The following is a 26850-nucleotide window of genomic DNA, read 5'->3' on the forward strand; positions in this document are numbered from 1 at the left end:
GCCAGCTGCGGGCTCCCGTCCTGTCCCGTTGCCGTCCTGCCGGACACTGCAGCCTGGGCACTGGTTCCATGTCAACAAAACCTGGGAGCCGTTGCTGGGGCAGGTGGCCGGAGCCCTTTGTGACACCCCAGTTATCCCCAGCATGGTGCTCCCACTGAAACATTCCAAACCACGGCTGCTCCCTTCTCCCACTGTCCCTCCCCTTCCCTCTGCAGAGGGAGGGAGAAGAGAACTGCAGGCTACAAAATGAAAGGTCACAGCTTGAGGTAAGAACAATTTACTAAAAGCAGCAATGAAACAAAGCGAGAGCCCTGAGCTGCCAAACCTTATGGATGACAAAGGAGACCAAGGCCTGTGATGACAGCGAGCTGGATGGACATGGAGACACCCAGCACAACGGGACAACTCGAGAGGAAAAGCAAAACTTGCGGGAGGGAAACACGAGGGGACAAAAGGGCAGGATCAGGAGGGGGAAAAACAGTGGGAATTGTGAGGGAAAAAGGCATGAAACATGAGGGGGAAAAGGCTGGAAAGCATGAGGTAAAAAATGGGAAATGAGGGGACAAAATGGGGGAAATGTGAGGGGACAAAAGAGGGAAACGTGAGGGGACAAAAGAGTGGGAATTGCAAGGCAAAAAGTGACAGGAAACTTGAGCAAAAAAGAGGAATGGGAAATGAGAGGGAAAATGGGCGCAAAACTGAAGGGGAGAAAAGGTAGGAAACGTGAGAGAAAAGATGATGGCAAATGTGAGGGGGCAGAAGGATGGGAAGTGTGAGGGGAAAATGGTGGAAAATGTGAGGGCTGAAACAGGTGGGGAACGTGAGGAGGAAAAAAGAATTGGGAGGAAAAATGGGTGTGAATCATAAGGGGAAAAAGGCAGGAAACGAGGCCAAAAATGGTGGGAAATGTGAGGGAACAGAAGGCAGGAAACATTAGAGGAAAAGTTTGGAAATTGTGATGGGTTGATGCTGGCCAAACATCAGTGCACCCACAAAATCATTTACTCATTTTCCTCTGCTATAGTTAAGCAGAGGAGAGGGAGAGAAAACTCATGGTGTCTTCTGTCATGAGGTAAGGATTAGGAGAAAATATTTAAGGGCAAAACAGGCAAAAAATTCATGGGTTCAATTAAAATTTTGAATTGGTGGTTTAAACCTTTTAAAATATTTTGTGTAAATTTAAAACCCAGTTTTATACTGTCAGATTTTATTTGGGCCATTTTTCCAAAGGTCAGAGACACAAATGGGGCCTTTCTGGAACAAGGAATATTCATTGTCCAGGGAGGTTTTATGGCAAATCCTGGGACAAATCTCTTGGAAATAAATAATACCTGACAAGGAGAAAATTCCACCTTCCCAGATGGAAAAATCAGGGTCAGCTCAACTCCTGCTTTGGTTTATAGAGGTTTGTGTGATATAGAACACAATATTTTGTAGAATACGATATTATATTTGAAATAATACTGTATAGACTATAATCTATGACTATCTATAACATGAAGTATATATAATATAAATTGTACATATATAATCTATAATTACATGTAATATATAATAATTTAACAATACAATATTGTACAATTTATGATCAATAAAACATTGCATTGATACAAAACATTCTCTTACCAAGCCTGTTCCTTTTTTCATGTTTTTCTGCGAAAAAACAACTTCCAAAATGAAAACTCAAGGAGCCAATGAAAGGCTGACACCCTAAGGAATTAATTCCAGCCCTGAGTAAACCCTGGGATCCTTTTGTCCTTTAAAATTTTCCAAGTGAAAAATGTGTCGGTCTAAATTTCTAAAAGCCAGTGCTGGGATGAGAAGTAGGAAGTTGGGTTGGAAGGAATTGTAGGCATCATCTCCCAGCCTGATTCCAGAAATGGGCTCCATCCCTTGGACTGGATCATCTCTGAAGCTCCTCTGGAATTGCTCCAGCAGCTCCACATCCTTCCCAGGAGCAGAATTCCCCCTCACCTCTGCTTGGGATGAGCCCTGCACTAGGTGGATTCCAGAATGAGTTGTCCATTCTCATCCCAAATCCCTGTCCCAGAGCATTCCCAGGATGTGTCGTGTCCATCTTCTCATTAAATCCCTGTCCCAGAGCATTCCCAGGATGTTGTGTCCTCTCTCATCCCAAATCCCTGTCCCAGAGCATTCCCAGGATGTGTCATGTCCATCTCTCATCCAAATCCCTGTCCCAGAGCATTCCCAGATCTGTTGTATCCATCTTCTCATCCCAAATCCCTGTCCCAGAGCATTCCCAGGACGAGTCATCATCATTCCGATGCCAGGGTTTTTATACTGCCCTGAAAGGAGAGAGAGAATGGAAAAATTGCTCATCCCAGGATCATCCAATCCTGGAATGGGTTGGGTTGGAAGGGAGCTTTAATGGCATGGGAAGCTGGCAAAAACAGATTTCACCTAGAAGTTAATTCCTTCCAAAACAAAATGAGGATTGGGACAGAACCAGGAAACTGTAGGAAAACAAAGATGGGAAAGAGTCACTGCCAGCTGGAATCTGGATTCCATCCTTCCACAACTCAGGAAGGCATCAATAACCCAAATATCCAGGGAAAATCTCACCAGGCCTTTGCCAAGAACAGACACAACACAGGAAGATGGAATCAAACTGGAGCCACAGATTTCTCCCCATTTATGGGAAAATCCTCAGCCCCTTTGAGGGAAATCAGGAAAACACCAGGATCAACTGTTTATAAGGAAATTCAAGGAATTGAGTTGTGATTCCCAGACTAAATCAAAGCCAAATGAGATGTGGATAACCTCAGGCAGGAGAGAAACTGAGGCAGAATTCCTAAGGAACACGAGTTGGCTTTCAAATGGTCATGCCAGGCCCATCCAGTTGGGATCACTGGGGCTGGAAAAGACCTCCAAGGCCACTGAGTCCAATCTGTGCCCAACTCCCACCTTGTCACCAGCCCAGAGCTCCGAGCGCCACATCCTGTCCTTCCTTGTACACCTCCAGGGGTGACAACTCTGCCATTCCCTGGACAGCCCCTTCCAAGCCTTTCCAGGAAGAAATTCCTCCTGATGTCCATCCTGACCCTCCCTGAGGCTATTTCCTCTCATCCCCTCCCTGTTCCTGGGATCCAATCCTGACCTGCCCCTGGCTGCCCCGTTCTGTCAGGGAATTGTGGGGAACCAGAGGGTTCCCCTGGAGCCTCCTTTTCTCTGGGATGAACCCCCCAAGACCTTTCCCAGCTTCCCAGCCCTCTCCCTGCCTCCTTGGGCAGGACAGAGCTCCTTGGACATCCCGCTTTGATTCCCTGAGACTGCCAATTGGGACCTGGGTGATAAAATCCTGGAATATCCCATGTTGGAAAGGACATTTCTTAGACTTCCCACCCCTCTCCCCCAGCCTGGAGTCTTGGGTGTCCTGCAGGAGTTTTTCCCACTCCCATCCCTGTGGAGGCCAATCCATGTCCAGCTCTGCATTCCTGAGGAAAGCAGAGCATGGAATCTTCCAAAGGCCAAGCGCGGGCAGGAAGGAGCCGAAAATGAAAGTTGGGATTGGGATTCCAGGGTTCCAGACGGATTTTCGAGCATTGATGTTTCTGTTCCGTGAGTAACCTGAGGGTAAATTCCCTTTTCCGAGAATTCAGATGAACAAAGGAGGAATAGGGAGGATTAAAAGCTCTGGAGCCATTTCCGTCTTGTTTTAAATGATTTCTGATTTATGCTCCTTCAAATAAAGGTAAAATCTCTCCACAAAAACTAAAAACTAATTCAAGCAGGGAAAGGCAAAATAAATTCCATGAAAATTACAACCAACAATTCCATTATTAATTCCTGTAATAAGGGACCAAAATCCCAATTATAATTCAGATTTAGGCATCAGTAGATTGTTTAATTCATTCAATTAAGGCAGCAAAGAAATTAACATTAAACAATCATTAACAACTTCACTTGAAACCACCCACAAATAACAGGAATCTCTTTCAAAGCAAAAAAATTCCAACCTGGAATCATTCCCTGGAGAACATCAATAACAACCCCCAGCTCAGTATCCTCCCAAAAACCCTTATCGTGGATATTTCTGCTCCAGCCAGACTTACCTGTACAGACAGACCCAGAATATCCATGTTGAATTCCACGTGGATTAGGAATTGAGGAATTTTTGTATTCCCTGGACACAGATCTTTTCCACATCTGCGAGGGAACAGACTCCAGGAACGCCTGCACTAAATCCTACAAGTTTTGAAAAGGGACTTTGGCCACAAAAGACTTTTTTTCCCTCAGGTGCAACATTCCAGCCAGTCTCAACAGGCTGGATCCAGAAATTCCAAAGGTTTCATTTGTGGCACGCCTTGATCCAAAGGGCAGCAGGAAAAGGTTTCAAATCCTCAGCACCTGTGCAGGGCAGCTCCTTTTCCAGCCTGGTTTTTCCCACAATTCGGTGTTAAAATCAGGAATGCACAACACAGAGACCAGGTGGGAATTCACAGATTTAAAAAAATTGTGGGATTTAGATCTTTAAAGTTGTGAAATTTTCCAGGTTTGTTTATTCCTACACCAGTTTTGTTCCTGGGTTAGGGAGAGGGAGGGAGTCAGGTTGGGCTGGAAAATAATTTGATTTACAAGATTCCCACCCTTCAGGATTAATGAACAAGCCAAAATTCTGGGATTTGTGGTGATTCCAGATGGGATCAAACACAGCCAGGACTCAAAACCAGCGAGGTTTCCAGGGAATCCAGGATTGGGTTTCCTTGGATAAATGCTCCTGGAATTCCACAGACTCTCCCAATCCACAGAAAATCAGGACTGGTTTCTCCTGAAGATTTTCTCTCTCTCCATACCAGAGACAATCCTGTAAATCCATGGGATCCATGGAATGCTGAGTTCTGGTTCCAGATGGAAGACTGAAACCTGCTGTTTTCTGATTACTTGTGGGGTTTTCCGTCAAAAATATTTCAAACATATTCCAAACATTTTTCTGGAAAACTGTGCCTTGGCCTCACTACCCTCACAGGGAGGAATGGAGGAATTTAATTTCTTCCAGGTGTGGAGCCTTTTCCTCCTTTTGTCTCTCCTTTTTTCCCCCTTTTTTTCAAGATGAATCAAGGAATTTAAATTCATTTTATTTATAATATTTTTGTTTTATTGCATTTTATTGCATTGTGCTTCATTACTTTTTAAAATTGATATAATTATTTAATTCATCAATAAAATCCCATCAATAAATTTTCCATGACAAGAGAACAAGGAAAAACAGCAGGAAAAGCTTTACACCTCCCCACCAAAAATCCTCCCCCCGCCAAAAAAAGGAATAATCCCAAACTAAGCTTGGAATTCCCATGATAAAAAGTAAGAAAACCAGGATAACCCTGTCCCAAAAAACACCCAACGCCATTCCCAGGGAAAAAGAAATCCCAAACCGAGCATGATTTTATCTAACCCCCGGGATTTCCCTTTTTCCCAGAATTTTTGGTCCATGAAACCCTTTTTCCCAGTAAACCCTGGTGGAGCAGGAATGGTTTCCCACGGAGGAGGAGGAGGAGGAGGAGGAGGAGGAAGATCTCGACCTCTCCCAGCTCTGGGGTGATGACTTGGGAAGCGGGACGGGATTTCCTGGATGTTTTCCCGAGCTCCAGCCACCTCTGGCCCCTCCAGAAAATGCCAATCTCAGCTTCCAGCGACCATAAATCCAAGGACAAAGGTTGGTCCCAACCCTGTCCCGGGGGAGCCGCCGGGTCCTTCCCTCTCAGGTACGGAATTCCCCATTGGAAAAAGCCCCTGAATCAACCCTGAATTAATTGAGTTGGGATAAATTCGTTTAGCAGCAATAAATTAATTGTTTTTATGGATGGAGAGGAGCGTGGGCCGTTACCTTTTCCATGGGAATTCCTCTCCCATGGGATTTATCTGAGATTTGTGAGGTGGACACAGGAAATCCCAGGAAATCAGGATTAAATCCCAATTAAATCCCAGCTCGCTGCTCAGTTTGATCATTTATCTTCACCCAGAGAAATCCTTGGAGCCAGATCCATAAATTCACAGAATTCCCTTTAAAACAGTGGAATTTGTTTCTTGTTGGAATTTTTTGCCATATAAAATTATTGGATTTGGTGATTGGAAATGTTTTTTTCCAAGTGGAGATGTGACTCTATGGAAAGTTGGGGATAATATAAAATTATAATATCAAAATGTGATCTTGAAATAAAAAAATAAATTTTTATACCAATTATAATAAAATCTAACTCACATAATTGTATTTAAATAAATATAGAAATAGAATTTTTACATTATATATAATTACACTATAAATTAACTTTAATTGTTATTCATTATTAAATTCTAATCACTGTAGTGTATATTTTTATTTTATAAATATATTAATATTTTCTGATATAATAAATAGAATTCTCAGAAAACAATATCTATTTTTAATTTAATTTGAATATTGACTATATTAAAACAAGTAAATATGATGACTAAATAAAATCTTAAATTATCATATCAAAATATAATATATATAATCAAAATATATATTAAAATAGATAAAAACAGTGTTAAAATATAATATCAAATATAATCCCAAAATACAGTTTCAGAATACTAAAAACAGTAAAAAATATAGTCCTAAAATGTAATATTAAAAATAATCTTGAAATGTAATGTTAAAAATAGAGTATAAAAAATATATAAGAATATTTAAAATATATAAGAATATTGTACTGAAGTATAATATTAAATTATAATCTCAAAATAATATCCAAATAAAATATCAAAATAATATAAAAAACTTGTATAAAATGTAATAGCAAAATTTAATATCAAAATTAATTACTGAAGATAATGTTAAAATATATCAAAATATAGTATTAAAACATGACCTTTAAAGCTAATATTTAAATAAAAAATCCAAACATATTAATAGGATATTAAATTAATACTATAATACTAATACTTGAATGGAATGTTAAGGTATATTAAAAATATGGTATCAAAAACATAATATCCAAATAAAATAGAAAATACAATGCTATAAGATTAAATTAATATTATAATGAGAGAATATAACATTAATTTTTTTTTAGTTGAATGTAATATAAAATATAATAATACCATGTTATATTTGTATTATAATATTTATAATTTAATATAATTTTTTAAATCATATAAAATATAGTAATAAAATATATTAAAATATATTGAAATATTACATTAGAATCTAATATCAAAATACAATATCTAAATATAATACCCAAATATAATAATTATATGAAATTAATATTATTATATTAATTCTTGAAGAAAAGGCATAATATAAATCTTGTATCAAAATACAATGTCAAAATATCTAAATATAGTGTCCAAATATAATACTAGAACATTTAATTAATATTATAAGTAATTAATATTATAATATAATATTAATAATTATTATAATGCTATACAATATTAAATTAATATTAAATACTTTAATATTATAATATGGTATCCAATTATTATAAAAATATTATAGTGAAATATAATATAAAATATAATAATACAATATTAAATAATACTATTATATTAATAATTTTAGGTAATATTAACATATAATATAAAAATGGTAGCAAAATACGCTGTTAAAATTTAGTGTTGAAATATAATCCCAAAATCCAATATTAAAATCCAATGGCAGAATGCAAAAAACATTAAAACACCAAAACCTGATATCAAAATAACACCCAAAGAGGCCACGAAATGCTTGGAGTTCCTCAGTGCAAGGGAAAAAATGGGAATGAGGAATGTCTGGAAAACGCGGGAGGATTTATTGGATGGATTTCATTCACACGGGCATCCGTGGGGAGGAAAACTCCTGGAATCCCGTTTTCCATGGGAAAACTCATCATCCTTCTCAGATATTTCTCTGTTTTTTCCTCTCTCCCTTTTCTCATTTCCCACCAGGAAAGGACCAAGGGAATCTCGCGGTTCCGGAGCAGCGAGCCCGGGTTGTCCATGGATTCCCGGCTCTGGTGGCTGGCGCTGCTCCCAGTCCTGGCGTTCCCGCGCAGTTCCCACCTGGCTGCAGGTGAGGGCAACTCCATTCAGGATCTATTCCCATAAAATGGCTGATTCCTGCTCTGAAACATTAATTAAAACCCAGCGAGGGTGCAGGATTTAATTTGGAAAAGGTTCCTTTTCCAGAGGGTGGAGCAGCTCGACAGGGAAGAGAACATTCCAGAGCTCCCAAGGGTTGTTGGGATTCTCCTGCGCAGGGCCAGGGGTTGGACTCTGATCCTCTTCCAGCTCAGGGTATTCCATGATTTTATGATTTCCATGAATTCCATTGTTCCATGTCATCTGCATCCCAATCCCATGTTGGGAGAACCTCTGGGAATGGGGATGTCCAAGGAACACCTCGTGTGGGAATCTGAGAGCTCCCACATCTCCCGGCACCACAGGGATGAATTCCAGGCCCTGGGAAATTCCAAACCTTCCTGGGAACCCCTGTCAAGGCAGGCAATTCCCACCTGGAATTTTCTGGAGGTAAATCCCGGGTTTGAAACTTCTATTTAAGACAGAATTTGAAGTTTCCATCTATTTTTTTCCTGGCTTTCCCAATTCTTTAACGGCCAAGACATTGACTTATTGTTCAAAACACTACAGGATAAAATCCATGAGCACCACATCTCCTTTTTTTTTTGTTTTCCTCTGGATTCCTCTCCCATTGAGGATGGAATCAGTCCCAATGAAATTCCGTGGAAAACACAATGCGGAAAACCAGAACCAAGCCCCATTTTACCCTAAAACAGGCGGATTCCTCAGCGCTCCCAAAACTCCCGTCCTCGGAATCATCGGGGACAGGGTGGTCCTGCCCTGTCAGGTGGGATCCGCGCCCGTTCCCGAGGATTTCTCCATCCGTTGGACATTCCACAGCCAATCCCAGCGGATCCCCGTGAGCAGCTACAGCGGGAAGGGCTGGAGGGAGGAGCCAGATGAGGATATCGGGGCCGGGGGGAATTTTTCCACAGGGAATTCCGAGCCGGGAATGTGTCCCTGCTCCTGAGGAACGTCCAGAGCTCCGACCAGGGCACCTACAGCTGCGAGGTCTCATTCCAAAATGTGTCCCAGGAAGTGTCGGTGGAGCTGGAAGTGGCAGGTTGGTGCTGTCCCCTCTCTCTCCTTCATTGCACAAAACTGGGCAAATATTTGAAATATTGTTGCACATTTTAATATTTTTTACACTTTATAATAATTTTTAAATAATTTACTGTTAGTATTTTTTGCATTCAATCATCATAAATTTAGTTTTTATTTTTATTTATATTATTTTTCTATTTTCCATTTTTTATTGACATCTTATATATAGTATAGTATCACGTGTATAACAGTTTGTATGCTGTATAACATAAAACTTACATTATATAAATATATAAATACATATATAAATATATTTTATATATTAAAATATGTATTTTAATAGATTATGTAAATTATATTAAATTAATTAAATTTTCTGTATTTTTAAATTATGTGATTCTATATTATTATTAAATTTATATTCTATAAAAATATTGAAGTAATTATATTAATTATTATAGTATACATTAACATATATTATAAAATGTCATATCGTAGATCTTATAAATATATTATATTATATTATATTATATTATATTATATTACATTATATTATACACATTTATAATATATTATTAATACAATTATAAGTATATTACGATGTGTGATATAATATAATAAATAATAATATATATTATATATTATATTTATATATTATATATTATATATTTATATTATATATTATTATTATTATTATATTTATATTTATATTATAATTATATATTATATTATATATTATATATTATATTATATATTATATATTATATATTATATATTATATTATTATTATATGTAAAAATATATGTATTAGTATATTCTTTTACATTTATACTTACATTTATCTGTATTTATAGTTCTATATAAAATAGTGTATATTCTTTTACATTTATACTTACATTTATCTGTATTTATAGTTCTATATAAAATAGTTTATATTCTTATATTTTATAGTTTAGCATTCTATATATTTTATGTATTGTTTCTACAACTTCTATTTTCATGCTTTCCGCAAAATTCCACTCCCAAGTCCATCCCAGAACCGTCCCCCACCCCTTCATCCATTTCAGATTCTCCATTAAATTCCCCATTCCCAAGGACATTTTTGGATCCATCTACCCCTGAGAACCTCCAGACCTCGTGGATCAAATCCAGAAAATCCTCCAAGATTTCCAACCCCTGGGCATAAAGCTGATTTCCAGTAAACCCCAATTTTATAGGACTGGAATGGAGAATTCCTCTGTTTTCCCACAGCTGTTGGAGAAGCTCCATCCTTGATCTCACAGTGGCAACTCCTCAATGCACGGAATCATTGATTTCCATAAAACCCAAATTTAACAGGATTAAAATGGAAAATTCATATTTTCCATGCAGAGATTCCATGCATCATCCTGTGGTGGCAACTCCTCAATGAATGGAAACCTTGAGTTCCAGAAAACCCAAATTTAATGGGATTAAAATGGAAAATTTCTGGTTTTCCACAGATATTCTATCTGTGATCCCGTGGCAGCAACCCCTCAATGAACAGAATCATTGAGTTCCAGAAAATCCAAATTTAACTCGATTGAAATAGAAATCCCTTTTTTTTACACAGAGGTTCCATCTGTGATCCAATGGTGACAGCTCCTCAATGAATGGAATCGTTGAGTTCCAGAAAAACCAAATTTAATGGGATTAAAATGGAAATCCCTCTGGTTTTCCACTGAGGTTCCATCTGTGATCCTGTGGTGGCAACTCCTCAACAAACATAATCTTTGAGTTCCAGAAACCCAAATTTAACGGGATAGAAATAGAAATCCCTCTGTTTCTCCACAGCCATCGGAGAAGCTCCATCCATGGTCCTGTGGTGGCAGCTCCTCAATGAACAGAATTATTGACTTCCAAAAAATTCCCCTTTAATGGGATTAAAATGGAAATCCCTCTGTTTTTCCACAGAGATTCCATGCCTCATCCTGTGACGACAACTCCTCAATGAACGGAATCATTGAGTTCCATAAAACCCAAATTTAATGGATTGAAATGGAAATCCCTTTGTTTTTCCACAGACATTCCATCTGTGATTCCTGTGGTGACAACTCCTCAATGAACAGAATCATTGAGTTCCATAAAACCCAAATTTAACGGGACTGAAATGGAAATCCCTCTGTTTCTCCACAGTCATCAGGGAGGCTCCGTCCATGATCCTGTGGGCCCAAAGAAGCGGAACCTGGGCATGTCCTCAATGAATGAAATCTTGATTTCCATAAAACCACAATTTAATGGAAATTCCTCTATTTTTCCACAGAGATTCCATGCATCCTCCTATGGTGGCAACTCCTCAATGAACATAATCCTTGAGTTCCAGAAACCCAAACTTAATGGGATTGAAATGGAAAACCCCCTCTGTTTTCCACGGCCATTGGAGAAGCTCCATCCATGGTCCTGTGGTGCCAACCCCTCAATGAATGGAATTATTGACTTCCAAAAATGCCCCTTTAATGGGATTAAAATGGAAATCCCTCTGTTTTTCCACAGAGATTCCATGCCTCATCCTGTGGTGACAACTCCTCAATGAACGGAATTGTTGAGTTCCATAAAACCCAAGTTTAACGGGACTGAAATGGAAATCCCTTTCTTTTTCCACAGAGGTTCCATCTGTGATCGTATAGTGGCAACTCCTCAATGAATGAAATCATTGAGTTCCAGAAAACCCAAATTTAATGGGACTGAAATGGAAATCCCTTTCTTTTTCCACAGAGGTTCCATTTGTGATCCTGTGGTGGCAACTCCTCAATGAACGGAATCGTTGAGATCCAGAAAAACCAGATTTAATGGGATCAAAATGGAAAATTTCTGTTTTTTACACAGATGTTCCATCTGTGATCCTATGGTGACAACTCCTCGATGAACAGAATCGTTGAGCTCCAGAAAACATAAATTTAACGGGATTGAAATGGAAATTCCTTTGTTTTTCCACAGAGGTCCCATCTGTGATCCTGTGGTGCCAACCCCTCAATGAATGGTATTATTGACTTCCAAAAAAGCCCCTTTAATGGGATTAAAATGGAAATCCCTCTGTTTTTCCACAGAGATTCCATGCCTCATCCTGTGGTGACAATTCCTCAATGAACGGAATTGTTGAGTTCCAGAAAAACCAAATTTAACAGGATTGAAATGGAAATCCCTTTCTTTTCCCACAGAGGTTCCATCTGTGATCCTGTGGTTACAACTTGTCAATGAACGGAATAGTTGATTTCCATAAAACCCAAATTTAACAGGATTGAAATGGAAATCCCTCTGTTTCTCCGCAGCCATCGGAGAGGCTCCGTCCGTGATCCTGCGGGGCCCGGAGAAGCAGGACCTGGGCGTCTCCTGCCGCACCTCAGGCTGGTTCCCGCAGCCGGAGTTGCGCTGGCTGGACGGACGCGGCAAAGTCCGGCAGGAGTCGATGACCACGACGGCCACGGTGACGCCCGAGGGCCTCTTCAGCGTGGAGTCCTCGGTGAGGATCCGCCCTGGGTCCGACCTGGAGATCTCCTGCCGGGTGCTGAACCGCCGGCTCAACTCCGCCCGCCAGTCCCGGATCCGCATCCACGGTGGGGGGCGATTCCCGCCGGAATTCCTGACGGAGCTGCTCCACTCCTGGCTTAATTTGATTTTTCCTAATTACTTCAGTCCAAAGGGCTGGAAGTCTTTACCTTATTGACTATTGACTATTGACTATTGTTTATTTTTTTAAATTTTAAATTAAATTAATTTAATTTAATTTAAAATGTATTTTATTTTCTTTTATTCTATTGTTGCTGATTAGCAGCTCTTGCTTTTATCATCATTTATCAATTTTATCATCAATTATCAATTTTAAAATTAAGTCTATTCTAATATTGTTTATTTATTTTAGTTTAAAATGTATTTTATTTCATTCTATTGTTGATTAGCAGCTCTTGCTTTTATCATCATTTATCAATTTTATCATCTTTTATCATCATTTATCAATTTTTAAATTGTTTATTCTATTATTGTTTATTTAATTTAAAATGTATTTTATTTCATTCAATTGTTGCTAATTAGCAGTTCTTGCCAAAGTCTTTTATTATCATTTATAATTTAATTGTATTTAATTTTTTTAATTTACTCTAATTTAAAATGTATTTTATTTTATTCTAGTGCTGCTGATTAGCAGCTCTTGCCACGGTCTTTTATCATCATTTATCAATTTTAAAATTACATTTATTCTAATATAGTTAAATTTAATTTACTTTAATTTAAAATGTATTTTATTTCATTCTAATGTTGCAAATTATCAGCTCTCGCCGAAGTCTTTTATTATCCTATATCATTTTTTATAATTTAATTTTATTTCATTTACTGTAATTTAAAATATATTTTATTTTATTCTATTTTTGCTAATTAGCATCTCTTGCCAAGGTCTTTTATCATCATCTATCAATTTTTTAATTAAGTTTATTTTAATATAGTTTATGTTAATTTACTTTACTTTAAAATGTATTTCATTTCATTCTACTGTTGCTAATCAGCAGCTCTTGCCAAAGTCTTTTATTATAATTTATCATTTTTTATAATCTAATTTTATTTAATTTACTTTAATTTGTTTTATTTTATTCTATTGTTGCTCATTAGTAGCTTTTGTCAAAGGCTTTTTTAACTAGTTTATTGATTTTTAAATTTAATTTAATTTAGTTTAGTTTAATTTAATTTGAAATCTATTTTATTTTATTCTATTGTTGCTGATTAGCAGTTCTTGCCAAAGTCTTTTTCTGGTTACAGTTTATTGATTTTTAAATTTGATTTAATTAAATTTAGTTTAATTTAATTTAAAATTTATTTTATTCTATTTTATCTTTGCAAATGAGCAGCTCTTGTTGAAACCTTAAATTTAAATTTAATTTATATTTTATATTTCTATTTTCATTTCTAGATTTTTAAAATTTTCTAGACTTTTTATTTTTGTATCTATTTCTACATTCATAATTCATTTTTAAATTTTATTAGCAAAAATTTTTTATTTAATTAGAAGTAAAATAAAAATTCCCCACTTCCCACCTCCACCTGTGTTTTGTTTCCTAATCTACCACCTAATCATTAATAGAATGCCTAATTATCAATAATCATTAATAGAATGTTTAATAATTTAAAAACTAATAATAAATCGAATAGCCAATCTTTAAATCATTAATGGAATATAAATACTTACTGAATATTTGAACCTTAATAAAAAACTTAGGATGAAATAATTTTAGAATATTTATTAATTTATGGCACTTTAAAACATTAACTAATTATTGACTATTTATTAATTAATACAATAGTTTAATTGAATACTTAATCCTTAAGGCAGTATTATTTATATTATTTATTTATTATTTATTTTAATTAATAATTAAATAATATTTATTATTAATTTTATTTAATTTTTATTATTTAATAATTAATGGAATTTTAATTCATTACATTAAATTAATTATTAATTAATTGTATGTTCATTAATTAATACAATAATTAATCCTTGACCAAATATTTAAGTCCTAATAGAATATATTACATAAATCATTAATAGAATATGCAATAACCAATGGAAAATTGAATCCATAAGTAATTACTAAAGTATTTAATCCACAATGAAATATTTAATTATTAAATCATTTTAGAATAATTAAAAGTTAATGGGAAATTCAAATCTTAACTAACAGAATATTGAATCCTTAATATAATGTTTCACACTCAAATAATTAATTGTATATTTAATAATTAAAACTTTAATTAATAAAAATTTATCTTTTTTTAATATTTAAGCCCTAAAAAATATAATTTTAAATTACATTTAGGCCTTAAAATAATAGAATATTTAGTAATTAGTGTAATAATTAATTTTTATATAATTACCAGAGTCATTAAATTATTAGCTAATTAATTAACAGATTTTCCCACGTTTTCCCAGAGACCTTCCTCCCCTCCATCTCCCGGTGGCTGCAGGTTTTCCTGGGCGGTTTTGTTCCTCAGCCTGGCCCTGGTTTCCGTCATTTCCTGCCTGCTCCAGCGTGAGTTCCAAAAATCCAAAAACCCCAAATCCACCGGAAAATCCCAAATCCCGCCAGAAAAATCCTAATGGAAAATCCGAAATCCTGCTGGAAAATCCCAAATCCTGCCAGAAAATCCCAAACCCGCCGGAAAATCCCAAATACCAATGGAAAATCCCAAATCCTACCGTAAAATATCAAATCCTGCCAGAAAATCCTGCTGGAAAATCCCAAATCCCACTGGAAATCCGAAATCCTGCTGGAAAATCCCAAATCCTGCCAGAAAATCCCAAACCCGCCGGAAAATCACAAATCCTGATAGAAAATCCCAAATCCCGATGGAAAATCCCAAATCCCACCAGAAAATCCCAAATCCCACCAGAAAATCTCAAATCCCACTGGAAAAATCCCAAACCCTGTTGGGAAATTCCAAATCCTGCTGGAAAATCCCAAATTCTGCCAGAAAATCCCACCAGAAAATCCCAAATCCCGCTGGGAAATTCCCAAATCCCACTGGAAAATCCCAAATCCTGCTGGAAAATCCCAAATCCCGATGGAAATCCTGCCAGAAAAAACCAAAATTCCCATCAAAAACACAAAAAAAACCGGATTTATTTCGTTTTTTCCCCTTTTTTATACCCAGGGAGCCACAAGAGAACTGTGACTGCAGGTGACTGAATTAATTATTAATTCTTTATTAATTTTAATTTCTATTATTATTATTATTATTAGTAGTAGTAGTAGTAGTAGTAGTAGTAGTAGTATCGTTATCATTATTAATGATAATAAGATATTATTTATTACAATATATTATATTATTATAATATATTATATTATATAATTAATATAAATTATTATTATTATCATCATCATCATCATCATCATTATTTATTGTCATGTATTTTTACGTTGCAATTATTATTTTTGCTTTCATTATTTGGTTAATTTTACTTCAGTTATTTATAGTATAGTATAGTATAGTATAGTATAGTATAGTATAGTATAGTATAGTATAGTATAGTATAGTATAACAGGTTTAAATCAAAATTATGAATTTATGGAATGAAATTATGAAATTATGAAAAAAAATTAAATTTGCTTTCAAGAGGTGAAACATTAAATACAAAACATTGCAGGTGTTAATAAAAATATTAAGTAGAAAATAATAATGAGATTTTATTAAATATTGCTAAAATAAATCTAGAAATAGAAAATACTAGAAAAATCTTGAAAATATTCAATATAAATTAACAAATATCATGTTTTATTGAATATTATTAACATGGAAATAGAAAAAGATACAAAATGCTATAAAATCCTGAATATATTAAATATATTAATTTCCAAATTAATTCAAATACAGTGAATTAAATATATTATATTAATTGTATATTATATATTTAGATATTAGAAATATGTGTTAATTATATATATTAAATATATTGTTGTTTAATAGTTAATGAGACATCGATTGACTACATAAGGCATTAATATTAATAGTAATTAACTATTTAATTACTATTAAATAGTAAATATTAGCTATAAATTGGACATAAATACAAAATAAATTTAATATTAATAAATAAAAATAAAAATTAAATAAAATATAAAAAATAAAAATTAAATAAATATAAATATAAATATAAATATAAATATAAATATAAATATAAATATAAATATAAATATAAATATAAATATAAATATAAATATAATATAGATATATATAGTTATAGATATGAATATGAATATAGATATAGTTATAAATATAAATATAAATAAATATAAATAAATTTATATGAAACTAAAACTAAAACTAAGTATATATATATATAAGTAGAAATAGGAATAGAAATAGAAATAGAAATAGAAATAGAAATAGAAATAGAAATAGAAATAGAAACAGAAATAGAATAAAATTAAAATATAATTATAAATCTAAATAATAAAAATAGTTATAAAACATGCGTTTAAAATTCTTACAGAATTAAATAATTCACAAGTTTCTCGATTTTCCAGAAAAGGCAAAGCTGGTAATGGAAGAAGGTAAAAATCCTCTGTTTGAAATGATTGCTGTAATTACGAATTTTTTACCATTTAAAAATTCAAAATTTAAAAATTCTAAAATTTACTAATTTTTAATTGGAAAAATGTTTAAATTACCAATATTTTCCAAGTATAATTTTGCTCTAATTTCTATTTTCTTACCACTTAAAAGTGATAAGATCAGGTTTTTTTTTGCAAATGTCTTTTGCTCAAGCTGAAATGCAAAAAAAAAACCTTTAAAATTTCAAAAATATTAAATCCTATTTTAAATATATTAATTTTTAACTAATTAATAAAATATTTTAAACTTAATTAATTAATTTAATTAATATAAATATTAATTATTGACTCATCTAATACATAAAATGAAGTTCAGAATTTTGATACTTCCATGGATGGAATAATCCGTTCCAAAGAATTAAAAAATGAATTTTCAATGTGCTCGAGGTTCCTAAATTGGGATTTTTGGGATCCAAAATTCCACATTTTCTCTTCCAGAGAAAAAGAAAATTAAATCAGTGCTGGGTGAGTTTTTCCTTTATTTCCCTTTGTTACCCTTTTTCCCTTTGTTACCCATTTTCTCTTTTTTCCCTTTTTTTACTTTTATCCCTTTTTTCCTTTTTTTTCTTTTTTCCCCATCTTTTCAATGTTTTTGTCTTTTTTTCCCTTTTTTCCTTTTTTCCCTTTTTCCCCCTTTTTCCATTTTTTCCTTTTTCTCCCCTTTTTCCCTTTTTCCCTTTTCCCCCTTTTTTCCCCATTTTTTTTCCATTTTTTCCCATTTCCCTTTTTTCCCCTTTTTTCCCCTTCTTCCCTTTTTTCCTTTTTCCTTTTTCCCCTTTTTTCCCTTTTTCCCCTTTTTTTCCTTTTCCCATTTTTTCATTTTCTCTTTTTTCCTTTTGTCCTCTTTTTTCCTTTTGTCCTCTTTTTTCCCATTTTCCTTTTTCCCCTTTTTCCCCATTTTCCCTTTTTTCCCTTTTTCCATTTTTTTCTTTTTTCACCCCTTTTTTTCCTTTTTTCCCCGTTTTTTCCCCCTTTTTTCCCTTTTTTCCTTTTTCCCATTTTCCTTTTTTCTTTCCTTTTTTCCCTTTTTCCCTTTCTCCTTCCCTTTTTTCCCTTTTTTCCCTTTTTTCCTCTTTTCCTTTTTCCCTTTTTTCCCTATTTTCCCCTTTTTTCCCCATTTTCCTCATTTTTCCCCATTTTCCCCCATTTTTCCCCATCCCTTTGGACACAAACCTACAAACAGCATCAATAACAAATATTAACGAACATTCTTAATAACCATTATTAAATATTAATAAATTAATGTTTTTTGTCTTTCCTTTGATTCCACATCCGCAATTCCCAGATGAAGAAAAAGCCAAAAAACGAGAAGGTAAATCCCATTTCCTTAATTTTTTTTCTCTTTCACTTCCTTTTTTATCCCACTTTTTTCCCCTTTTTCCCCATGCCTTTTCTGCTGATATTTTCATTTTTCCATGGAATTTTCCCATCACTAATTCCCTGCTTCTCCTTTCCAGTAAAAATGGAATTCAAGAAATGCATGGGTAAGGAAACACAAATTCCATAAATCCTCATTTTCAAAAAGAAAAAAAAAAGTTAAAAATTAAAAATAAAACGGGAATTCCAATTATTATCCACGTTCTCCCTGGAATTCGGAGCTAATTAATCCAAGGAGAGGAATTTCCTTTTATTCCACACTTGATGGGAAAAATTTGGGGGGAAATCGGGAAAATCCAACCAAAGTGACGGGAAAATCTTTTCCTTTCAGGTCAGCTGAAAGCCGAGCTGGGTAAGCGCGGAAAACCCAATTTGGGAATACCCAAATTCCTGGGATTTGGGGGGGATTAAATCGGAATTCTGGGGGGATAAAATAAGGGGGGAAAAAATGAATTCCATTTTTTTCGTCTTCTCCCCGTAGATTTCTGGGAAGCGCGGAGCCACGCGGGTGAGCCGGAGGGAGCGGGGGCTCTGGGATTTGGGAATTCAGGGGTTTTTGGGATTTGGTGATTCAGGAATTTGGGGATTGAGGGGTTTGGGGGGTTGGGAATTTGTGGATTCGGGGATTTTGGGATTCAGGAATTTGGAGATTGAGGGGTTTTGGGATTTGAGGATTCAGGAATTTAGGGATTCAGGGATTTGCGAATTTGGGGATTCAGGGGGTTGGGGAATTCAGGGATTTTGGGATTTGGGGATTCAGGAATTTGGGGATTCGGCGATTTTGGGATTGGAGGATTCAGGGGTTTGGGGATTTGGGAATTCGGGGATTTTGAGGATTCAGGGATTTGGGGATTCAGGAATTTAGGGATTCGGGGGGTTGGGGTTTGGGAATTTGGGGATTTTGGGATTTGGGGGTTTGGGAATTTGGGATTCGGGGATTTGGGGATTCGGGTGTTGGGGGGTTGGGAGTTTGGGGATTCAGGGATTTTGGGATTTGGCAATTCAGGAATTTGGGGATTCAGGGATTTTGGGATTCACGGGTTCAGGAATTTGGGGATTTGGGGATTTGGGAATTCGGGCATTCAGGAATTTGGGGGTTTGGGTGGATTGGGAATTTGGAGATTTGGGGATTTTGCGATTCAGGAATTTGGGAATTTGGGGATTCAGCAAGTGGAGGATTTGGGGATTCAGGGGGTTGGGAATTTGGGAATTCAGGAATTTGAGGATTCAGGAGGTTGGGGGTTTGGGAATTCGGGGATTTTGGGATTCAGGAATTTGGGGATTCAGTGATTTGGGGGTTTGGGAATTCGGGGATTCAGGAATTTGGGGATTCAGGGATTTGGGATTCAGGAATTTTGGGATTCGGGAATTTTGGGTTTCGGGGATTTAGGAATTTGGGGATTCAGATGTTTGGGAATTTGGGGATTGAGGTGTTTGGGGGTTCAGGGGTTTGGGAATTTGGGGATTTGGGGATTCTGGGATTTTGGGATTCGGGGATTCAGGAATTTGGGGATTCAGGGGGTTGGGGGTTTGGGAATTTGGTGATTCAGAGATTTTGGGATTCTGGGATTTTGGGATTCGGGGATTCAGGAATTTGAGGATTCAGGGGTTTGGGGATTCAGGAATTTGGAAATTCGGGGGTTTGGGGGGTTGGGAATTTGGGGATTTTGGGATTCTGGGATTTGGGGGGTTGGGAATTTGGGGATTTGGGGGTTTGGGGGTTTTGGGGATTGGGAGTTTGGGGTTCAGGGATTTTGGCATTCGGGGATTCAGGAATTTGGGGATCCAGGGGTTTGGAGGTTGGGAATTTGGGGATTCGGGGATTTCAGGATTTACGGATTCAGGAATTTGGGGATTTAGGGATTTGGGGGTTGGGAATTTGGGGATTCGGGGATTCAGGAATTTGAGAATTTGGGGATTCAAGGATTTTGGGATTCAGGGATTCAGGAATTTGGAGATTTGGGGTTTGGGAATTTGGGGATTCGGGGTTTTGGGAGGTTGGGAATTTGGGGATTCAGGAATTCAGGGATTCAGGGATTCGGGGATTCGGGGATTTTGGGATTCAGGAATTTGAGGATTCAGGGGTTTGTGGGGTTGGGAATTCGGGGATTCGGGATTTTGGGATTCAGGAATTCAGGAATTTGAGGGTTCGGGGGTTGGGGAATTTGGGGGTTCGGGGATTTGGGGATTCAGGAATTTGGGGATTCAGGAATTTGGGGATTCAGGGGTTGGGGGTTTAGGAATTCAGGGATTTGGGGTTTCTGTGATTTGGGGATTTGGGGATTCAGGGATTTGGAGTTCTGTGATTTGGGGATGGTGGGATTATGGCATTTAGGGACTCGGGATTTCTGGGATTTGGGGGATTTGGGGATTATGGGATTTGAGGATTCTGGGATTCAGGGATTCTGAGATTCGGGGATTTGTGGATTCCGGGTTTCTGTGATTTGGGGGATTTGGGTATTCAGGGATTCTGGGATTTGGGGTTTCTGTAATTTGTGGTTTCTGGGATTCCAGGATTCGGGGTTTCTGTGATTTTGGGATTTGGGTATTCAGGGATTCTGGGATTTGGGGTTTCTGTGATTTTGGGGATTTGAGGATTCTGAGATTTGGGGTTTCTGTGGTTGTGGGGATTTGGGGATTCTGGGATTTGGGGTTTCAGAGTTTCTGTGATTTGGGTATTCAGGGATTCAGGGTTTCTGTGATTTGGGTATTCAGGGTTTCTGGGATTTGGGGTTTCTGTGATTTTGGGGATTTGTGGATTCCGGGTTTCTATGATTTTGGGGATTTGGGGATTCTGGGATTCTGGGATTTGGGGTTTCTGTGATTTTGGAGATTCAGGGATTCTGGGATTTGGGGTTTCTGTGATTTGGGGGATTTATGGATTCCGGGTTTCTATGATTTTGGGGATTTGGGGATTCAGGGATTCTGGGATTTGGGGTTTCTGTGATTTTGGAGATTCAGGGATTCTGGGATTTGAGGTTTCTGTGATTTGGGGATTCAGGGATTCGGGGTTTCTGTGATTTTGAAGATTTGGGGATTCTGGGATTTGAGGTTTCAGAGTTTCTGTGATTTTGAAGGTTCAGGGATTCTGGGATTTGGGGTTTCTGTGATTTTGGGTATTCAGGCATTCTGGGATTTGGGTTTCTGTGGTTGTGGGGATTTGGGGTTTCTGTGATTTTGGAGATTCAGGATTCTGGGATTTGGGGTTTCTGTGATTTGGGGATTCAGGGATTCAGGGATTTGGGGTTTCTGTGATTTTGGGGATTTGGGGTTTCTGTGATTTTGGAGATTCAGGGATTCAGGGATTCAGGGATTTGGGATTTCTGTGATTTTGGGGATTTGGGGTTTCTGTGATTTTGGAGATTCAGGGATTCAGGGATTTGGGGTTTCTGTGATTTTGGGGATTTGGGGATTCTGGGATTCTGGGATTTGGGGTTTCTGTGATTTTGGGGATTTGGGGTTTCTGTGATTTTGGAGATTCAGGGATTCAGGGATTTGGGGTTTCTGTGATTTTGGGTATTCAGGCATTCTGGGATTCGGGGTTTCTGGGATTTTGGGGATTCGGGGATTCTGCAGCCCCTCACCCCCGGGAATACCGCCGTCCCTCACGGAACCCTCCCATCCCCGCAGTTCCCGTGGCGCTGGATCCCGAGGCGCGGCCCCTGCACCTCGGGGACGCGCAGGATCCGCTCCCGGCGCTGCTGGCGCGGGACGCGCTGGGATCCGGGAAGCGCTACTGGGAGGTGGAGCTGGGCCGGGAGCGGAGCTGGGTCCTGGGGGTTCTGCGGGCCGGACCGAACCATCCCCGGGATCCCCGGGATCCCCGGAATTCCCGGGATGAGCTCTGCGCTCTGCGCGCATCCCAAGGGCGGCTCCTCTCCAGCCGCGGCCGCGCCCTCGGGGAGCTGCGCCCGGAGCTCTCCGCGCTCGGGGTGCTCCTGGATCCGGAGAAGGGAAAATTGGAATTTTATGATGTGGAGAAGAAGGATTTGGTGGCCGCGATCCCGCTGGAGGATCCTGCAGGAATGTTTTTCCCGTTTGTCTCGCAAGGGAGGAGGGGACGATGCGGGTCCGCCCCGTCCCGGTCCCGGTACCGCTGTAAATCCGCTGGGAAAAGGAAATTTGGGGAAAATGGGATGGGAGGGAAGGGGTCGGCCTGGGAGTCAAAAAGGAAGGGGGGGATAAGAGAAATAAAAGGAAAAAAATTAAAAGAAAGTGGGAATAAGTAAAATAAAAGGAAAAAATGAAAAAGAAAGGTGGGAATAAGAAAAATATAAGGGGGGGTGGGAAAAAATAAAAAAATAAAGGTGGGAATAGGTAAAATAAAAGGAAAAAATGAAAAAGAAAGGTGGGAATAAATAAAATAAAAGAAAAAAAAGAAAGGGGGGGAATAAGCAAAATAAAAGGGGGGAGGTGGGAAAAATGAAGGAGAAAGGGAGGAAAAGGCAAAAATAAAAAGGGGGAGGTGGAATAAATAAAAAATAAAGTGGGAATAAGCAAAATAAAAGGACAAAAGGAAAAAGAAAGGTGGGAATAAGCAAAATTCAAGGAAAAAAATGAAAAAGAAGGTGGGAATAAGCAAAATTAAAGGAAAAAATTAAAAAGAAAGGTGGGAATAAGAAAAATAAAAGGAAAAAACAAAAAAGGTGGGAAAAAGTAAAATAAAAGGAAAAAAAATGAAAAAGAAAGAAGGAATAAGTAAAATAAAAGGAAAAAATGAAAAAGAAAGGCAGGAATAAACAAAATAAAAGGGGGAGGTGGGAAAAATGAAGGAAAATGGGAGGAAAGGTCAAAAATATGGGAGATGTGGAAAAAAAAAAAAGAAAGGTGGGAATAAGTAAAATAAAAGGGAAAAAAATGAAAAAGAAAGGTGGGAATAAGCGAAATAAAAGGAAAAAATGAAGAAGAAAGGTGGGGATGAGTAAAATAAAAGGAAAAAATGAAAAAGGTGGGAATAAGCAAAATAAAAGGGGGAGGTGGAAAAATTAAGGAGAAAGGGAGGAAAAGGCAAAAATAAAAGGGAAAGGGAAATATAAAAAGAAAAGAAAAAGGAAACAGAACAGGAAAAGGAAAAAGAAAAAAGGAGTTGGTCAAATTCTCCTGGATTTTTTTTGTATGAAAAAAATGAATTAAAATTTTTTAAGAAAAAAAAATAAATCACCATTTTGAGAACTTTTCTTTTTAACTTCGGGCAACAGAATTTGTGGCAGGAAAAGGAGTTGAAAGAGGGAGTTTATGCCAAAATTTGAATTTATTTGGCTTTTTTTTTCCCCTGGTCTGCAGCATGTGCAGATTTTTCCCTCAAATCCATTGGGATTGGATTTTCCTGAAAAAAACACCACTTGTTACCGGTTTTTTCCTGGATAAATCCAACATTCCAGACAGGATTTTTCTAGATAAACGCCCCAATTTTACAGATTTTTCCCTGAATAAAAACTCAATTTTTTACCGGTTTTCGCCTCATAACCCCCCCACTTTTTACCGGTTTTTCTCTGAATAAAACCCGATTTTCACCGATTTTCCCCGAATAAAACTCCATTTTTTACTTATTTTTCCCTCAATAAAAACTCCACTTTTTACCGATTTTTCCCTGAATAAAAACTCCACTTTTTACCGATTTTTCCCTCAATAAAAACTCAATTTTTTACCGGTTTTTGCCTATAACCCCCCCACTTTTCACCGATTTTTCCCTGGATAAAACCCGATTTTCACCGATTTTTAATAAAGTAAATTTTAATAAATTAAAATAAATTAAATTTTAACAAATTAAATTTTATTAAATTTTAATAAATTATTAATAAATTTAATAAAAGATAAAACTTTCCCACTACTCCCGGGAATTCCTCTCCTGGAGCTCGCAGAAACCCCCGGGTTGTTTTGGGGGTCCCTTTTTGTCCCAGGGCAGTTTTGGGGTCCCTTTTTTGTCGCCCCCCCTTTGGGGACGCCCCCGAGCCTCCCCCGCCCGCTCCACTCCGAGGGGCGTGGCCTCCGCTCAGGCCCCGCCCCCTCGCACTTCTCGCTCTCCCATTGGTTCTATGTTCTGTCAATCACTCCCCCCGCCAACCAGCTTAGGGGCGTGCCCGCCCCAATCCCCGCCTCTTTGCGCATCGCGTCCTCCCATTGGTTGAATCTTTCTGTCAATCAAATTCCCGGGTTCCCGCCCCGCCGCTCTGTGGGCGCGGCCTCCCCGTGATTGACAGCGCGCTCGCCCAATGAGGGGCGGAGCTTCGCCGCCTCCCCGACGTACGGCGGGGCTGGGGGGGGCAAATTTGGGGAGGGGGGAGAAATTTGGGGGGCTCGGGACCCCCCCGGGACCCCCCGGGAGCCCCCAGGAGCCCTGGGGGGCGGGGCCGGGCCCGGGCGCTCCGGCCCTTTGTGTCGGCGAGCGGCGGGCGAGGGGCGAGGGGCCGGGCCCGGCTCGGGGGGGCTCCGAGACCCCAGGTTTGAATGGGGGGAGGGGGCTGCGGACCCCCAGCGCTCGGGGTGGGGGGCAGGACCCCAGCTCGGGGTGGGGATCAGGGATGGGAGGGGCTGGGGGGGCTCCGAGACCCCAGGTTTGAAATGGGGGGAGGGGATAACAGGGGGCAGGACCCCAGGGCTGGGGGGGTGTGGGACCCCCGGGGTTGCGACGTGGGGGATTCAGGGCTGGGACCCCCAGGGTTGGGGGGATTCAGGGATGGGAGGGGGAATCAGGGATGGGAGGAGGGGTCGGGACCCCCAGGGTTGGGGGGGATGCAGGGTTGGGAGGAGGGGTCGGGACCCCCAGGGTTGGGGGAGGAAATCACGGCAGGGACCCCCTGGTTTGGGGGGGGGGATTCAGGGCCGGGACCCCCAGGTCTGGGGGGATTCAGGCCAGGAAAGGGGTCGGGACCCCCAGGGTTGGGGGAGGAAATCACGGCGGGGACCCCCAGGTTTAGGGGGGGGGGATTCGGGATTGGGACCCCCAGGGTTGGGGAGGGTTCAGGGTTGGGAGGGGGGTCTGGACCCCCAGGTTTGGGGGAATTCAGGGTGGGGAGGAGGGGTCGGGACCCCCAGGTTTGGGGAGAATTCAGAGCCGGGACCCCCAGATTTGGGTGGGATTCAGGGCCGGGAAAGGGGTCGGGACCCCCAGGGTTGGGGGAGGAAATCACGGCGGGGACCCCCAGGTTTGGGGGGGATTCAGAGCCGAGACCCCCAGGTTTAGAGGGGGGATTCAGGGTGGGGAGAGGGGTTCGAGACCCCCAGGTTTGGAGGGTATTCAGGGTGGGGGAGGAGTCGGGACCCCAGGGTTGGGGGGATGCAGGGTTGGGAGGAGGGGTCGGGACCCCAGGTTTGGGTGGGATTCGGGGTCGGGAGGGGGGTTCGAGACCCCCAGGTTTGGAGGGGGAATCGGTTGGGAGGAGGGGTCGGGACCCCCAGGTTTGGGGGGGATTCAGGGCCGGGAAAGGGGTCGGGACCCCAGGGTTAGGGGAGGAAATCACGGCGGGGACCCCCAGGTTTGGGGGGATTCAGGGCCGGGAGGGGTTTCGAGACCCCCAGGGTTGGGGGGGAATCGGTTGGGAGAGAGGTTCGAGACCCCAGGTTTGGGTGGGATTCAAGGCCGGGAAAGGGGTCGGGACCCCCAGGGTTAGGGGAGGAAATCACGGCAGGGACCCCCAGGTTTGGGGGGGGGATTCGGGATTGGGACCCCCAGGTTAGGGGGAATTCAGGGTGGGGAGGAGGGGGGGACCTCCAAGGCTGGGGGGGATTCAGGGCCGGAACCCCCACGTTTGGGGGAGATTCAGGGATGGGAGGGAGGTTCGAGACCCCCAGGTTTGGGGGGATTCAGAACCGGGATCCTCAGGTTTGGGGAGGGGGATTCAGGGTTGGGACCCCCAGGTCTGGGGGGGATTCGGGGCCGGGAAAGGGTCGGGACCCCCAAGGTTGAGGGAGGAAATCACGGCAGGGACCCCCAGGTTTGGGGGGGGGATTCAGGGTGGGAGAGGGGTTCAAGACCCCCAGGTTTGGGGGGGGAATTGGTTGGGAGGAGGGGTCGGGACCCCCAGGTTTGTGGGGGGTGGGGGGTTTCAGGGCCAGGATCCCCAGGTCTTGGGGGGATTCAGGGCCGGGACCCCCAGGTTTGGGTGGGATTCAGGGCCGGGAAAGGGGTCGGGACCCCCAGGGTTGGGGGAGGAAATCACGCGGGGACCCCCAGGTTTGGGGGGGGATTCAGAGCCGAGACCCCCAGGTTTAGAGGGGAGATTCAGGGTCGGGAGGGCGTTTCGAGACCCCCAGGGTTGGGGGGGGAATC

General features: G+C 39.5%; 1 protein-coding gene across 1 annotated transcript; it reads left to right on the top strand.

The window, feature by feature from the left end:
- The first annotated feature begins 735 nt into the window (after positions 1-735).
- On the top strand, positions 736-24774 carry LOC122149473 (butyrophilin subfamily 1 member A1-like). The gene is given in 12 exon segments (XM_042780112.1): positions 736-795; positions 7912-8035; positions 8760-8945; positions 8948-9106; positions 12375-12659; positions 15023-15066; positions 15068-15122; positions 18490-18516; positions 18913-18933; positions 19063-19089; positions 22212-22679; positions 24482-24774. Coding segments are annotated over 12 exon segments (1749 nt in total).
- The last annotated feature ends 2076 nt before the right edge of the window (positions 24775-26850 follow it).

Source organism: Catharus ustulatus, chromosome 35 (genome assembly GCF_009819885.2).
Source record: "Catharus ustulatus isolate bCatUst1 chromosome 35, bCatUst1.pri.v2, whole genome shotgun sequence".
Classification (NCBI taxonomy): Eukaryota; Metazoa; Chordata; class Aves; order Passeriformes; family Turdidae; genus Catharus; species Catharus ustulatus.